Source organism: Leucoraja erinacea, chromosome 31 (assembly GCF_028641065.1).
Source record: "Leucoraja erinacea ecotype New England chromosome 31, Leri_hhj_1, whole genome shotgun sequence".
NCBI classification, from domain to species: domain Eukaryota; kingdom Metazoa; phylum Chordata; class Chondrichthyes; order Rajiformes; family Rajidae; genus Leucoraja; species Leucoraja erinaceus.
Window position 1 is genome coordinate 22,508,489 of NC_073407.1, and position 16,806 is coordinate 22,525,294.

Here is a 16,806-nt window from a genome sequence, read left to right on the forward strand (position 1 = left end):
ACAGTCGTTGCGTTTTTGACACCACCATTTATGACGGTATGGCTAAACTGTAATGCTTTGATATGATCCATTGTGGGATTGTCTGCTAATATCAATAGCACACTGCCTCTGCACTTTAGCACATATACACAGTAGTCCAGTATTGTAGCTTGTATGATTGATAATGTTAGTATTAGAGCAGATAGCTTTAGACAAGCTGCAATGGAATATATAACATCATGATAGATAATAGAGGAATGGTTAACATTGAAGTGGATGCAGCAGTTCATGCTGCAGTGAAGTGGAATGACAGGCAATGGAGTGGTTGATATTTGAAGTGTTAGTTTAGGTTAGGTATACAAGAATTGTTAGTATTTTAGTTATCAGTATTGATTCTGGCACACAAATCTGAACCATGGGTCAGGTCACACAGTTCACCCACATTGCCAACCCATCAGGGACCTCAGCCCAATTTCCATGGGTCTGTTCACAACCGGCCCATGCGAACCTCTGGCCCATGGGCACTCAAAGCATTTAAGATAGTGTTGAGAACCATGAAGCCATGCACCATAAGCACACAGACATGCAGTGTAAAAGTGGGAAAAGAAACACACTCTCTCATAAACTAATCTGCTGCAGCTCCATCACCCTGGGGCTCCTCCAGGTGTGAAAGAGTTTGTAGTTCCTACTTTGGCCTCATTGGCCATCTCAGAAACTACCAAACTGGACAAAGAACAAGGTAATCTTTGATTCCCAGGGATTGTCTAAGAAGAGACATGTTGGCGCAGCAGAAGAGTTGCTGCCATAAAGCGCCAGAGACCCAGGTTCAATCCTGACTACAGGTGCTGTCTGCATGGAGATTGTATGTTCTCCCCGTGATCTGCGTGGGTTTTTTCTCCGGGAACTCCGGTTTCCTCCCACACTCCAAAGGTATAAGTTTGTAGATTAATTGCTTGGTATAATTGTAAAATTGTCCCTAAAGTGGGTAGGATAGTGTTGGTGTGGCGGGATCGATGGTCGGCGTGAACTCAGTGGGCCAAAGGGCCTGTTTCCACATTGTATCTCTAAACTAAACTAAATTAAAGATAATTGGAATAATTGATGTTGGAATTCTGCTAGGTAGGATTAAGAATAACTGCTACATGAGTGTTTGGGGTAAGAATGTTAAATTTCATTTAAATCAGAAAAGAATAAGGAAAAAAGCCGTATACAGTATTAAGGATACTTTGCTCCCTCCCTTCTGTCCTTCTCTCTCTTCTCTCCTCCCTCCTCTCCCTCTCCCTCCCTCTCTCCCCCTCTCTCCCTCCCCTTTCTCTCCCTCTCTCTCTCCCTCCCTCCCTCCCTCCCCTCCCTCCCTCCCTCCCTCCCTCCCCTCTCTCCCTCCCTCCCTCCCTCCCTCTCCTCCTCCCTCCCTCCCTCCCTCCCTCCCTTCTCTCTCCCTCCCTTCTCTCCCTCCTCTCCTTCCACCCTCACTCCCTTCTCTCCTTCCCTCCCACACACACATAATGCACAGACAACTAACACACAAACATCACGCACAGGCAACTAATACACACAACTAAGTTAGGATGGGGTAGAAGCCCAAAGGGTAGGATGGGGCTGAAGCCCAAAATATAATGCCTGGACTGGTTTTTCACCAATGGTTATTGGTTTTCCAGGATCTATTAAATTAAATTACTTTATTTTTCATTTCACAATCACTAAAACAAGTGGTATTATAACTTTGTACTTTTCAGAGGTGATTTACACATTTTGTTTGTTAATTGTAGGCTTACATGTATGCAATTTTATATTGAAATGTAGCTCAGATCTGTTTGGTCCATTAAGTCGCATGCACTTTTTAAGTGCACATTTTGATTACTTTCCATTCTACCTTAGAGATATAAAGTCTATAATAGACTTTAATTATATTTCTATGAATCTACAGACCTTGTCTGGGAACACCAAAATTGTTCCCAATTGGACCCCGCAACTCCTAACGCCGGCCCTGGTTAGTATTAGGGAAGATGGTATGGGTAGGGTTAGCAATTGATTTGGTGGCATTAGGCTGGTTGACATGATATTGGGTGGCATTGGAGTAGTTAATACTTAAGTGATTAGTAACATTTTGCTTGATACAAGTATTGGAGTTATTGATTTTTGAGAAATATGTACTGTGGTGCTTGGTGTAGAAGCAGCTGGTATGATGAAAGCTTGGGATTGCATTTGCTGGTGTGAGTCACTCTAATTCTTTTTTGTGTGAACTGCTGCTGGATTTGAGTACCAAACAACTGCAACCAGCTGCTCTTCCAGACATATGCTAAACTGAAATGCATTGTGTGATCACAGCTCATACCAGCTCTTTTTAATGTGTTACGTTATTCCTGATTCATCTTTACAGAAGTAACCACATCCATGTTAACCTTTGGTGCTAGCTTATTTCCAATATATTTCTACACAAATTGGAAATCTTAGATAAATTTAAGGAATAATTTTTGACATTAAAATAACTTCTAGTCTATAATCCTGTTTGGAAAGTGGAAGATTTGATTTAATTGTACATTTTAATCAAAAATGTTGTTCTTATTATTATCAAAATGTATAGTGCTTTAAAAACCATGCTGCCATGAAACACTATGTTAGCACCATGTAAGGGACTGAATCTTAATGTAGCAGATGCTAAGTGGGATTAGAAACAACGACAAATGTTCTGATATTTTCCAAAAAACTATTGGTTTACTGGTCCATTTACGGACTTGGTGAACCGCAGCTGTTAGGATCCAATGACGTGTTAGAGTGAACTGAGTGGTGGACTTTTAAACTTTAAAGGTCCCTTGGCAGCTGAGTTATAACATTCAGCAATCAACACGATAGAGTACGTCTCAACCTATTTGTGCTCAAGAGACAAGAAACCTTTAATGATGCATACTTCTTTTTAATTCTTGGTCCTCTGCGGATATTTAGATGGGGGCTGCGATTGCCAAACTTCTCCTTCCAACTATCAGCAGCTTGGTCTTCCTCCCCATCATCACAATTGCAGCGAAGCGGCGATTCCACATGGAGGCAATGGTTTACTTCTTCACAATGTTTTTTATTGCGGTGAGGAGATTTTGTACATTTTTGTTATTTACCCATCAGGCTATATGCTAAGTGCTGACGTCCTGTTGCCACCATAGGTCGCAAGGGAACAGTGGACTTTTCTCTGTTTTCTTAATACTGAGCCGTGAAGGTGTGACTAAACCACAGTTCACGGCTATTTGAAGCGCAGATTGCATCTCTTGAGTGGCATGGTTTAATTTTGATCTATTCTATTCATGATTTAAATTTTGTTCCTTTTTTAAAATACTTGCTATCTATTAAATCTGCATTTGTTTCACTGCAGTTTTTCCATGCTTGCGAAGGTCCTGGCCTGACAATTTTGTGTATCATGCGGCATGACGTTCTGCAGTATTTCAGCATTTATGGCACTGCTCTATCCATGTGGGTCACTTTATTAGGTAAGTGGCAGCCTGATTCACAAACTCCAGAATAAAACTCTTAAGAGGAGAGCACCAACACACTGTGTGGCATTGCATTGCAAAATAAAGATAATTAACTTTACCTTTTCCTGCATTCCAATACTTAACAGACCCTGAAAAAAGCATATCTTAATTATGCATAATCAGAAATGTATCATTTATATAACATTGCAGAACTGTTTAAGAAAATATGTCACTATATTGATGTCTAAGGATGTGAGTATCTGTGAATGGAGTTTGTATGCACATGTGAATATTCCAGAAGTTAACATTTATACGGTTGTGCTATATGTTTCTGAAGTAGATATAATGAAGGCATTCTACAGGTAGACATGGTAAATGTGTTTTTGAATGAGTCTGTGCATGGACATTAAAATATTTAAGAGGGAGTCTTGAGTATATATTGTGAATTTGTTTCTAAAGGAAATTGGTGTCTTGATGTGAATGTGTTTCTGAAAGGAGTGTGTGAATAAAAGTATTGAAGTGGGTTTGTGAGGAAGTCTGTCTGTTCATTTGAACATTTTTTTTAGAAGGGAGCCCTTGAGTAGAAAGGGTGAAGATGTTTGTAGGTAGATAAACTAGACTCGTTTCTTCATGGAGCATTTACTGATATAGTAAATTTATTGGTTTTGGGAGAGAATTTGGTGTAGATGGCTATAATTCATGAATTTCAGTCAAATAAAATTCATTTAGATCCATTGTCACTATATGGCTTGAAATCCCTAGCAAGTTTGAAAATGAATTTAGTTTTTATCCCAATGACCAGATATATTTGCAGTCAAGGGCATCTACACATGATGATGTTACGCTGCATTCTTATTAAAATTGATTAGCAATATATGGTTGGTTAATCGGCAAAATTGTCACCCATAGGCAGGCCAAATGTGCAGCTGTCATGTTTCTTGTGCACCTATTGTTATCGTGTATGGCTGAGGGTGGAATGTTTTACTTAATGCACAGTATTTTCTAGCATATTTATATTGCAGTTTTGCCTCTATCTGGTAAATAGATCATGTTTTTGAAAATAATTGTCTGAGCTTCAAACTCAGGTTAATCACAATCCCCATCCATTCCTATATCATTTGTTGGATAAAACTGATCCAAAGCATAAAGACATAATATTACAAATCCAAGTTCAATCTCCATTTTAAGTTTAGGTTTATTATTGTCATGCGTACTGAGGTACAGTGAAAGGCTTTGTTTTGCATTCTATCCAATCAGATCAGATAATACAATACATATATACAATTGGGTCAAATTCAAGTACAATAGGCAGAGCAAAGCGGAAGATACAGAGTGCAGAATATAGTTCTCAGCACTGTAGCGCACCACTTCCATAGACAAAGTCCAATGCAACTTATGGAACGACCATTCAGAAACCTGATAACAGAGAGGAAGAAGCTATTACTGAGTCTGGGGACTGTCTTTCATGGTACTTTAAATGCAGGTTTAGCTCATGCCTAATTTTGGCCTAATTTTTTTAGCATGGAAAGCAAACACTTTGCTTAATCTATATAATGGAGACTGACCCCCTCCCCCCCTCCCCCAAACTGGAAAGTGTGTGTGACTGATTTGAATAGTTTTGAACTCTAAATCAACAGTTCAGTTAAATTCAGATCACTGATACTGTGTTAATAATAATCTTACATGAAGAAAGGTTACCAAAAAGCATGAGACAATGCAATTCATGGGCTCATCAAGGTACAGACCAGGACTAATCAATTAAATATAAGAAAATAAATATAAAATTATAAATTATAATGAAAATCTGTATTTTCTGAATTTGAAAATATCCAAGTGGCATAACCAGAAAAATAGTTAACACAAATACAATGATGCAATGCAACTTCATACTTAGGGATTTGTGCAGGTATTTGAGTAGGAAAGAAGTAATGAATAATGGACCCAATGCAGGCAAATGGGATTAGAATAGATAGGCATCATGGTTGGCAGGGTCAAGATATGTTGAAGGACTCTTTTCTGTGTTGGTTTTATACAGCTCTCGGACTCTGTGACTTTTTGACATAGGTTTCCAGTATGAGTAAGGTATTTATTGAGGCAAGGGCCCTACCAAAAATAGAAATGATAAATTTGCTGAGTGTGTAGTATTTGTGGAGAAATCTGATGCTGAAATCTTTAACAAAAAACAAACCACAAGAGCAATTCAGCAAGACAAGCAGTATCTGTGGAAGGAAATAAATTGCAAGCATTTTTGGTCAAGTTCCTGCATCAGACAGTATTTATATATTATGGTCAATATTCATTTCTAGGTATGCATTCTTCATGGATGGACAGGAAAGGTTTAGAGGACATGGACCAAATGTGGGTAAACGGGGTTACACAAAAAAGCTGGAGAAACTCAGCGGGTGCAGCAGCATCTATGGAGCGAAGGAAATAGGCAACGTTTCGGGCCGAAACCCTTCTTCAGACTGATCGGGGGGGGGGGTGGGTGGGGACAAGAAAGGGAAAAGGAGGAGTAGCCAGAAGGCTGGGGGATGGGAGGAGACAGCAGGGGGGCTGAGGAAGGGGAGGAGACAGCAAGGACTAACAAAATTGGGAGAATTCGATGTTCATGCCCCTGGGGTGCAGACTCCCCAAACGGAATATGAGGTGCTGTTCCTCCAATTTCCGGTGCTGCTCGCTGTGGCCATGGAGGAGACCCAGGACAGAGAGGTCGGAGACGGAGTGGGAGGGGGAGTTGAAGTGCTGAGCCACCGGGAGGTCAGCTTGGTTATTGCGGACCGAGCGGAGGTGTTCGGCGAAACGATCGCCCAACCTCCGCTTGGTCTCACCGATATAGATCTGCTGACATCTAGAGCAGCGGACGCAATAGATGAGGTTGGAAGAGATGCACCCGCTGACCCGCTGAGTTTCTCCAGCTTTTTTGTGTAACCTTCGATTCTCCAGCATCTGCAGTTCCCTCTTAAACAGTGGGTAAACGGGAGTAGCTTAAATTCGGCATCTTGGTTGGTGTAGGCGAGTTGAGCCGAATGGCTGTATGACTATGACTGTTTATATAAGGATTAAAATATCAACAGTGCACAATATATTTCTCACAAAATAGAAGATCAAAGAGTTATCAAGAAATATGGAGCACATTACTTAAAGTGTTATTTTTAAAAATTGTGATGTGCATAATTACCATTGCATCTTCCAACTTAATTGTGTGAACCAGTACATATTCATAAAAATGTAAATATTGCTTTCTTTGCTATTTAGCATTGGCTGAATTTGAGGAACCAAAAAGGTCTACCTTGGTTATATTTGGAGTGCTGACAATAAGTGTGCGTATTTATCAAGATCGATGGGGCTACGGAGTCTACTCTGGACCAATTGGAACAGCTGTCTTCATAATAACTGTCAAATTTGTATGTAGAATCACCATTACCATTTACATTGTACAAATTTATATAGCTGTTTCTTTGTTCTATATGCAATGCTTTCATAGGCAGCCGAGAAGTGGGATAATAAAGCAATTATTTATCTGGGTTTTGGATCATGAGCTGTCACTCATTTTTCTTGAAAATAAAGTTGAAGTGACCCCAATATGATCTTTAAAACTATGCAGGATTTTAATAAAAGTAAACATAATGATTCCACTAATGCCGAAGAGCAAAGGGAAAGGCTATCAAGTTGAAATAATCACAAAATAATAAAATGAGGAACAAAAGTAGAAAATAATGAAAACATTTAATACTAGGTTGGGCCAGGGTTTGCTGTAGGAATGGGTTGATAATGGGGCAGTCAGAGGGTGACAAGGAAGTGTGAGGTGTTGCAAATAGTAAGTCATAGTGTGCGAATGGAGAGGGAAAAATGGAAGGGCGGTTCGGTGGTGCAGCAGTAGAGTTACTGCCGTACAGCGCATTCAGTGCTAGAGACGCAGGTTCGATCCCGACTACTGGTGCTGTCTGCATGGAGCTTGTACGTTCTCCCCATGACTGTGTGGGTTTTCTCCGAGATCTTCGGTTTCCACCCACACTCCAAAGGTATACACGTTTATAGGTTAATTGGCTTGGTATAAACATAAAATTGACCCTAGTGTATATAGCATAGTGTTAATGCGCGGGGATCGCTGGTCGGTGCAGTCTCGGTGAGCTGCAGGGTCTGTTTCCGCACTGTATCTCTAAACTAAACTGAATTAAAGAAGAAAACATGCCAATATCACAAATGAATGACTTAAATTTTTAATTTTTTTTAATATAGAGAAAACAATTTATCAGAAGTGTAGATTTCTGTAAGTCTAGAAGTCTGCAATGTGTGCAAATGATGGACGAGATACTTTTCCCCCAGCTTGTTATAAAAGTGCAGGAGGCCACAGACAGAGTCGGATGGAGAATTCAAGTAATAGACACAGGAAGCTTTGGGTTCCTGTTGTCTGTCACTTTTGATTTTCAAATAAATTGAGACATTCAGCAGAAATTTTTTAACTCTTCCTACTTATGCAAATTACATTTAAATATTATTTTCTCCATGCCCCGTTATTGCAGGGAATTTTAGCTCCCTTACAAATTTTAGTCAGTAAATTAATTATGTTTCCTGAGCTTTTGCTAATGCCACTATGGAACTTCATGTTTGAAAGTTAGATTGCATTTGATTACACTTTTACCTTCTCTATTGGTTAACGTGCTAAAGAGACCCCTTAGCAAGCTCAGTTCTGAACAGAAACTCACTCTATAGGGAAATGTTCAAAGAATCACCTCCACTTGGTGGCGTGTTAACATTTCTCATGCTTTGAGTCCGTAGCTTATAAAATGGAGTTAGAAATTTTTAACTGTGGATAACTGATACTTAATAATGCTACAAATTTTATATTTTATTGAGTGATCTCTGTCACATTGCAAACAATCATAAGTATGTATTTTGTTCTGGTAATTTGATAATAATTTGGTTAAAAAAATTAGATTGTACCTTGCTTAGAAAAAGTAATTCTAAATATGTACAGGTACAAATACACAAATCACTTAAATTGCTTGCATAAAAGGAAAGAAAACCATGTGCGAAAGGGAGAACTGGAGTGTAGAACTAAATTTGTATCACCCCTTCAACCCTTAATTACATCATATTTGGAGCTATCTGTCCAGGCCTCATTGGCCATGTAATAAAATGGATATAGAGATACAGACTTAAGATACCAGAGCTACTAGGTTATAGTTATCAGTAGAGCCAGGATGTTTAGGCACTAAAAAACTCTGAAATAGGCAGGCAAAAGGGCACAATAAAATTACAAAAAAGGCACGAAAAGGCATTTATTGACAAAAAAGGAATTTAAGGCATTTATTTCCACCACCAAAATATGGTTAAAAATGATAATATAAAGGTGTACAACATTAAATGACCAAAGTTGTCTGGTTGTACATAATTACTAGCATTTGTTTCCAAATTATCTGGTGTTAAATTATGCCGTCTGTCAGACAGAATATGCTTCAGTTGTGAAAAACCTCTTTCTACCTCAGCTGAGGTCACTGGTGCATACCCAAAACAAGCTACAGACTCTATATTCATGTTGATATATTGTGCATTACAACTATCTTTGAGAACTTTAGCTTTGTTTTCTATTTCTTCAAGATCTTTGTTAGCTAAAATTACTCTCTCACATTTTCCTTGTTTGTCTTTACCTACATCGCCTGGAACTTTACGAGTATCGTCAGTTACTTTGTTGAAAACCTGCAAGTTATTCACTAATGTTTTGCTACGTTTCTCAAGGGAAGTGATTGCTTGTGGAAAGTTTGCAAATTTGGAAACAATAAACACAAGCGCGGTGGAGGGAGTTTTTCTGCATGATTTCACTGACGATCCTGACTGCAACAGATTCTTCTTCTTCAAAACAGTTGATGACTTATTTTATCTTTTCAAAATTTGCAGCATAGTAGAGTACAGCAGAGAGCCATGTACCCCACCTTGTCAAAACAGGCTGAGGAGGTAGCGGAATCTCGGGTGCCATTTTCTTGAACTGCACACGTGACGGTGCTTTGCGGAAGATCTTCTTGATATTGGAAACTAGGCGATCGACATTTGGAAACAAGCTACATATGTGCTTGGCAATTCTATGAAGTTGTTGAGCTAAGCAAATGCAACATTTTGGGGAATAAAACTTTGTCACAAACAGAACATTCTTGTATTTTATGCCTTCCGGCCAAAGTACAGCAAGTGAAGATGTAAACAACTGAGCAATGGTTGAGGTGTTTGACTTCTCCAGTACTTCCGATGACAACTCCTTTGATGGTTGACCTGCCTCCAGTTTACTGATGACCACATTGGCAACATAACTCCCCACAGCATCGGTTGTCTCGTCTATTGAGAACCATATTTTGTTGCATGCAACTTCATCTCTAATTTTCTGCACAACAATGTTGAAGTTGCTGTCAATATAATTTTTCCATAATGATGACTCGCTTGGTATAGGTTCCTCTGTGTATTTCTCTAAAAAACCTCTGAGAGATTTGTTTTCCAATTTCCACAGTGGAATTCCAGCTTCAATGAATGCCTTGCACAGATCACTTGAAAACTCAGATTTGCAACTGGAACCAGCAGTAAATGTAGTGAGGAGACAAGCTTGGGTAGTCTACACGCCTTTTCTTCACCCTCCTCCCCCTCCCCTTCCCCTTCCCAGCTCTCCTTCTAAGTCCTACTGTCTCCGCCTCTTCCTTTCTTTTTCCCACCCCTCCACATCAGTCTGAAGAAGGGTCTTGACCCGAAACGTCGCCTATTCCTTCTCTCCATAGATGCTGCCTCACCCGCTGAGTTTCTCCAGCATTTTTTGTCTACCTTCGATTTTTTTTCCAGCATCTGCAGTTCTTTCTTAAATAGATCTTGGAGAAGACTGAACCAGCGGCCAGCGGCACGAACGAATGAATGGCCGATGGTGGCGCCCCCAGTTTCACCCCGGTGATGGAAGTTTTCTTTAAAGTTATACTATGTTAACACGTAATAATAACATTAATATTAACATGTTAACATAGAAAATTTCATTGTAATCACAGGACAACTAGCACGACCTTTTAGCAAAATGGCAAAAAAAGGCTGATTTAGGCACTCGATCACAAAAAATGCATTATCCTGGTAAAATCATCAAAAAGGGCATGAAAATGCACATGTCAAATTCCTGGCTCTTGTTATCATTAAGGAACAAGTTAAGTCTCGTAGGTAGACAAAAATGCTAGAGAAACTCAGCGGGTGAAGCAGCATCTATTGAGCGAAGGAAATAGGCAACGTTTCGGGTCAAAACCCTTCTTCAGTCTGAAGAAAGATTTTGATCCGAAACGTTGCCTATTTCCTTCGCTCCGTAGATGCTGCCTCACCCGCTGAGTTTCTCCAGCATTTTTGTCTACCTTTTTTATTCCAGCATCTGCAGTTCCTTCTTAAACAAGTTAAGTCGTGTTTTCATTTTGGAAGAAAAAGGGTGATCTAATTGAGATGAGACTGAAACATTGGGGATCCCAAATCCTCCCCCAAACATACTCCCAGCTAACATTTAATCACTTGAGACCAAGTTTGAAGAGCTGCTGTGTTCTTTGTTTCACAGAAGCATGGCTTATCCCGACACCTGACCCCTCTATACTACCTGAAAGGTTCACCATTTGTCCTATAGACTGTATCCAATCCTCAGGCAAAGGGAAAGGCAGTGACGTCTGCTTTATGATCAATGTTTCATGGTGCACTGATGTGATGGCCTTTACACAATTCTGCTTCTATGACCTAGAATACCGTTCATAACATTCTGTTCTTTTTATCAGCTGAGGAAATTCACCTCTACCATCTTCTCCGTGGTACATATCATCCCCAATAAGGCACTAAGGTGATGTTGGACAAATTATATTGAGTTGTCGATTCTCTTGAGACAGCAAACCCTGATGCTTTATTTATTGCTGGTGACTTTAAGCAAGCCAACCTCACCGATGTACTCCCCAAATATCATCAACATGTCTTATACCCCATGTAGGGTGTTAACACTCCTAACCACTGCTATGACACCATCAAATATACATATCGCTCCAGCCCTCAGCTTCATTTCAGTCTGATCATATATTGGTGCTATTCCTGCCTGCACTGCACCTGTCGATTTACGGTCAAAGACGGAAGCGTTGGGCATCAGTGGAAAGAGTAATAGAGCAGTGGTCTGAGGAGGGCGGTCTACTGCAGGACTGCCTGAAGTTGGTGAACTGGAACATGTTTCACACCAGTTGGATTTGCATTAGAATATTGCACCATTCCACCACTCGGGTTTATTGTTCTATTTATCATTACTATTTGCATACTGTTTACTCTGCGAGCTTCATGTGGAATAGGAATTTCCAAAGGACCCTGATGTATGTGGCAATAAACCAATCTGAAAACACATGCAAACAAATAATTAGATAGAGTAGACATTGTAATTCTACCCGTTGACGAACAATAGGAAACGCCATCCAATTGAAAAGTTAAAATGAAAAAAAAGAGGAATTCTCTAAATATTTTTAATCAGAGTAATGTTGATGCCACTTCCATAGGATCTAGTTGAGACAAATTGTAAATATATATGTTAGTGGAACCTAGGTATGAATGTAAGGGTTTAAATATAATGTGTAAATGTAATGTGTATAAACTGTATATAGAATGTAAGGTGAATATACATATAAAGTAATAAAGAAATAGAAAGCTGAATGGCTCAAATGGCATGTTTCTATGCTGCATATTCTATGTCAGTCTACTTCATTCTTGTTTGCAGATATTCCCTAACCACTTAGATAGTGAGCCAGAATCTGTTGTAATCACTATTCCAAAAGTGAGGATGGTATCCGTGAAATGATCATGATGCTAAGCTCAAATAATTTGATGGGAGGATGACGTATTTTTAATTATTTTACTAAAAGTGTTTAATTTAAAGGACATACTCAAGTGTGAGTTAGATGCTGAATGACTACTGTGTTTAATTTCAGTTGAAAAAGATGAAAGACAAAAAAGGCCTTTACCCAGATAAGAGCATCTACACACAACAAATCGGCCCTGGCTTCTGCTTTGGAGCTCTTGCTTTGATGCTCCGATTCTTCTTTGAGGTATCTTTGAGGATTTATTTTCATTTTTACAAGGGAAGATTTTTGCCAATTGGTTGCTGGTTTTGATGTGCCAGTTAGTCAAATATGTTGAGATATGCTATTCAAAAATGCATTGAATTTAAAAAATAAATACAACTGTAGTATATAGGTCCAGACTTCGCACCAATGACTCCATCTACATTTCGTGCCTCAGAATGACAGCCAAGAGAATCAAAGACATGTCCCACCCCGGTCATTGCTTCTCCTCTTGTTCCCATCTAGCAGCAGGTACATAATCTTGAAAGTGTCTACCATCAGACTCAAGAATAGTTTTTTGCCCTTCATTGTCAGGCTTCTGAATGGACCTTCCATAAACAAGGGTACAGTTTGATTCACCTCTACCTCATTGAGAACTGTATAGAATGGTGGGATCCTTAAGAGCTTTGATTTACAAACAGATTTGAGGAGGTGCAAGACCATAGCTCCCTGAAAATGGCAACACAGGTAAATATGGTGGTAAAGGAGTCAGATGCCATTTGAGCTATACATCATAGAAATTGCTCCTTTGGCTTAACTCCTCCCTGCCGACCTATTTGCCTACCTAAGCTACTATTTTGCCTGTATTTGGCCCATGTCCCTTGAAACCTTCCCTATCCTCGAAACCTTCCCTATCCATGTACCTATCTTCTTGCCTTCATTGGCAAGGTAATGAGTATAAAAATTGGAAGTCATGCTCCTGCTGTATAAAACTTTGGTTTGGGGCCACATTTGGAGCATTGTATGCAGTTCCGGTCACCATGTTACAGGAAGGAAGTGGAGGCTATGGAGAGGATGCAGAAGAGGTTCACCAAGATATTGCCACGGTTGGAGGGTATTAGCTGTTGAGAGGTTGGATAAATGGATGCAACAAATTTGAGTCTGAAGTGCGATCTGTTATAAATATATAAAATTATAAGTGGCATAAAGAGGTAGATATTCAGTCTTTTGCCCAGGGTAGAAAAGTCAAATACTTGAGAGTATGGCTTTAAGTTGGAAGGAAGAAAATTTAAATGAGATTTACGAGGCAAGGTTTTTATAGAGCTTGGTTGGTGCCTAGAACACCAGCAACCTTGTGTAAAAGAAGAGGTGATGGAAGCAGATACAAGAGTAACATTTAAGAGCCATTTAGACAGACAAATAAATGAAAATATATAAACCATGTGCAGGCTGATGGGATCGGTTTAAAGTGGTGTCATGATTGGCACCAAAATCATGGGCCATGCCTGTGCTGTACTATGTTCAACACTCCTCTGATTGATTTCAGATTTGCCGTTTGTTCATTTTATAGATCAGATTCAATTTTAATTGTCATTGTCAGTGTACAGTACAGAGACAACGAAATGCATTTAGCATCTCCCTTGAAGAGCGACATAGCAAACGATTTGAATAAATAATAATAAGTGTCCGGGGGGGGGGGGGGGGGGGGGGGGGTGGTGATTGGCAGTCACCGAGGTACGTTGTTGAGTAGAGTGACAGCCGCCGGAAAGAAGCTGTTCCTCGACCTGCTGGTTATAGCTGGATTCTTTCCCGGAATTTACTGTTAGCTTCCTAGTGAATCAATCAGATAAATTCTCAGATGGATAGCTTTCCATCAATAAATTAATCAAGCAAAATATTTTTCTTCATTGACGATCTGTTTTCTTCATTGACGATCCACTATCCAATGTCTCACATCTGAAAGGGCAATTGAGTTGATGCTATGTTTGAAATATTTAACAATGATACACATTGTTTAAGAATGAATTCTGAAATGGATAGAATTTAGAGGAATTATATTTTTAAATGTTTTATGAGTTAGACAGGGTGGGAGATTGCAACCTTCACGTGGTCCGCCCTGTTTCAACTAATGCAATCAACCTGGCATGCACAATCAAATAAGATCAAATAGAACAAGTTTTCCCACAACTTTAGGCTATGCACGCCATACGCAAGAAGAAGAAGTTAGACGACAGAAAGATAAATTCCATAGTTGAAGGGATTCTTGCCAGAATCCAGCATCTATTACTTGAGAAATTGTTTTTAATTCAAATTTAAATATTAGCGAGTTTGAAGCTATTATCCTTGGTCTCTTCCAGAAACACATGCTCCTTAGCCAACTCTTTTTCTCTCATAGTAATAGTCTAAACCTGAACCAGCATTTTTGCATCCTCGGTATTATATTTGATCTTAAAATGAACTCTTAGCCACTTGTATTCCGCATCATTAAGATTGACATCTTTAAACTTTGGAGTGTCATGTCTCGTGATCCTGTCTCATCCCATTTGCTGAACCCCTTAATTACACCTTCATATTAACTCTCAATGTGTTTATACTAACACATCTGGCTGGGCTCACACCTAGCACCCGATTTAAATTAAGTCACCTAAAATTGTATTGCAAGGGTAATAGAAATAGGGCTACTGTGAAAGGTCAGAAGGATAGAACTACTTAGAGAGCTTTATCAAAGAGACAGCACATGTATAATGTGCCAAATGTTAACTTTATGCATTGAATAATTAAAGTAAATGATAGGCACTACATAAATGCAACTTGTTCTGATACATAGAGCTAAATTAGTTATTAATTTAAAATTGTTAGTTTTGTATAACATTAGGAAGCAGGTCTCAGGATAAATGATGCAGCCTTGCTCTCTTCTCATCATAGGAATGGGATTATAATTACGTACACAGCTTCTACCATTGCAGTTTGGCTGCCTCCTTTATCTTACTTCTTCCGAAGATGAACTCACAAGCAGGAAATGGAGGAAATCCAGTAAAACTAAGTTGCTGTACACTCTGCTGCGTTTGAAAATTGTAACAATTCTGTTCTCCATTATAACATATTTCTACAATCCATTCCTTTTTAAATGACACTGTATATGCACTCAATGATACGACATTAGAGTTCTGTATCATACCTCCAAACTGATTTGAAGTGTTATATCACATTATCAACTATGAGTTTGTTATTCTAAATGAATGATTGATTGTAAATGTGTAGAGACATAAAAAATAGTGAGATAAGAAAAGCAATAGGTGCTTTAAAAGGTGTGTTGTGTTACTGTGAGCATATATTCCAAGACATCCTAAAGAAGCTTTCAACATGTTCAATGGGTAATTGCACCATTTGATATCGCACATATACAATTAAATAAATCCATGTTCTTTTCCAAATAGAAGTAAGTCAAGGGAAGCTGATACAGAATTGGTTATTATGCTTAAATTATCTATCTATTGATGCACTGCTGAAAGTGTGTGTGGGTTAATATTAATACAATTTGCTCATTACTATTGGATTAGGAAGGGGAATGAAATAGTCTGCTAAGAGTCGCTAACTACATATATTGATATCCACTTGGAAAATAAACACTTTCGATAAGCGATGATAAGCAGAATTTTCTGTGCAGAAACAGGCCGTTCAGTCAAGTGATCTATGCAGGATTGATGCTCCATATGAGACTTCTGCCACCAATTATATCTGATTCTATCAGCATTTTCTTTTCTCTCTTACTCATTTAATTCATTTTAACGTGTATCCATCAGGTAAAAAGGAAATAATAGATGGGTTAACATTTAAGTTCCATTAGATAGAACAAATCTTATTTAGATTAGAATAGAGTTGCAGATATATATCAAAACATAACAAGGTTAAAAGTAAAACTACTGCCAACCACTTAGCGGTTTCTTAGTTTAGTTTAGAGATGCTGCATGGAAACCGGAGCACCTGGATGAAACCCATGCGGTCACAGGGAGAACATGCAAACTCCATACAGACAGCACCCAAGATCAGGATTGAATTTGTTTGTTTTTTTAAATGTTGTAATAAGTGTTAATATTTCAGTCTTGTATGCATGGAATTAGAGATGTGTTAAATTGATACTTTTGCCTATTTCTTGACTTTTAAACATGATCCTCAAATCAAGGATTTATTTGTACTCATGAATTAATATAAGAATGTTTTATGTCTATGCGTGACAAAATTAATTCCATAACTCAGGAGATTGAAAATAAAAGATAATTAGGAAAATTACTTTCTCATTGAGCACATCTTTTGCACAATCACATCCTTCGATGGACATCAGATTCGTTGTGAAGCCCCTCCAGGCTAATTCTGTGACGACACTCTCATTGATCACCATTTGAGCACTCTCATTGGGTGGACACTCATGCTGAGCTTGTCTTTCAGAATATCTGTGTCAGATGAGCACCCACATTGAACCTGAAGATGGGCATCCTTATCATTCATTTCGGAACAGGTTCATTCAAACATCTGCCATTAATTTGGCAGAAAATTAGCAAAGC

General features: G+C 38.9%; 1 protein-coding gene across 1 annotated transcript; it reads left to right on the plus strand.

Moving 5' to 3' along the window:
* The first annotated feature begins 2,737 nt into the window (after nucleotides 1–2,737).
* Nucleotides 2,738–15,438, plus strand: mymk (myomaker, myoblast fusion factor). Its single transcript, XM_055660329.1, has 5 exons — nucleotides 2,738–3,057; nucleotides 3,341–3,455; nucleotides 6,696–6,844; nucleotides 12,392–12,508; nucleotides 15,170–15,438. The coding sequence occupies exons 1-5, from the start codon at nucleotides 2,923–2,925 to the stop codon at nucleotides 15,311–15,313; spliced, it is 660 nt and encodes a 219-aa protein (XP_055516304.1). The 5' UTR covers nucleotides 2,738–2,922; the 3' UTR covers nucleotides 15,314–15,438.
* The last annotated feature ends 1,368 nt before the right edge of the window (nucleotides 15,439–16,806 follow it).

What these genes read in the sequence shown, in the direction of transcription:
- mymk (XM_055660329.1), top strand. Translation starts at nt 2,923, where the DNA reads ATGGGGGCTGCGATTGCCAAACTTCTCCTTCCAACTATCAGCAGCTTG. An exon ending in CATGTGGGTCACTTTATTAG is followed by an intron (nt 3,456 to 6,695) that starts GTAAGTGGCAGC and finishes TTTGCTATTTAG; the next exon opens with CATTGGCTGAATTTGAGGAA. An exon ending in TCATAATAACTGTCAAATTT is followed by an intron (nt 6,845 to 12,391) that starts GTATGTAGAATC and finishes GTTTAATTTCAG; the next exon opens with TTGAAAAAGATGAAAGACAA.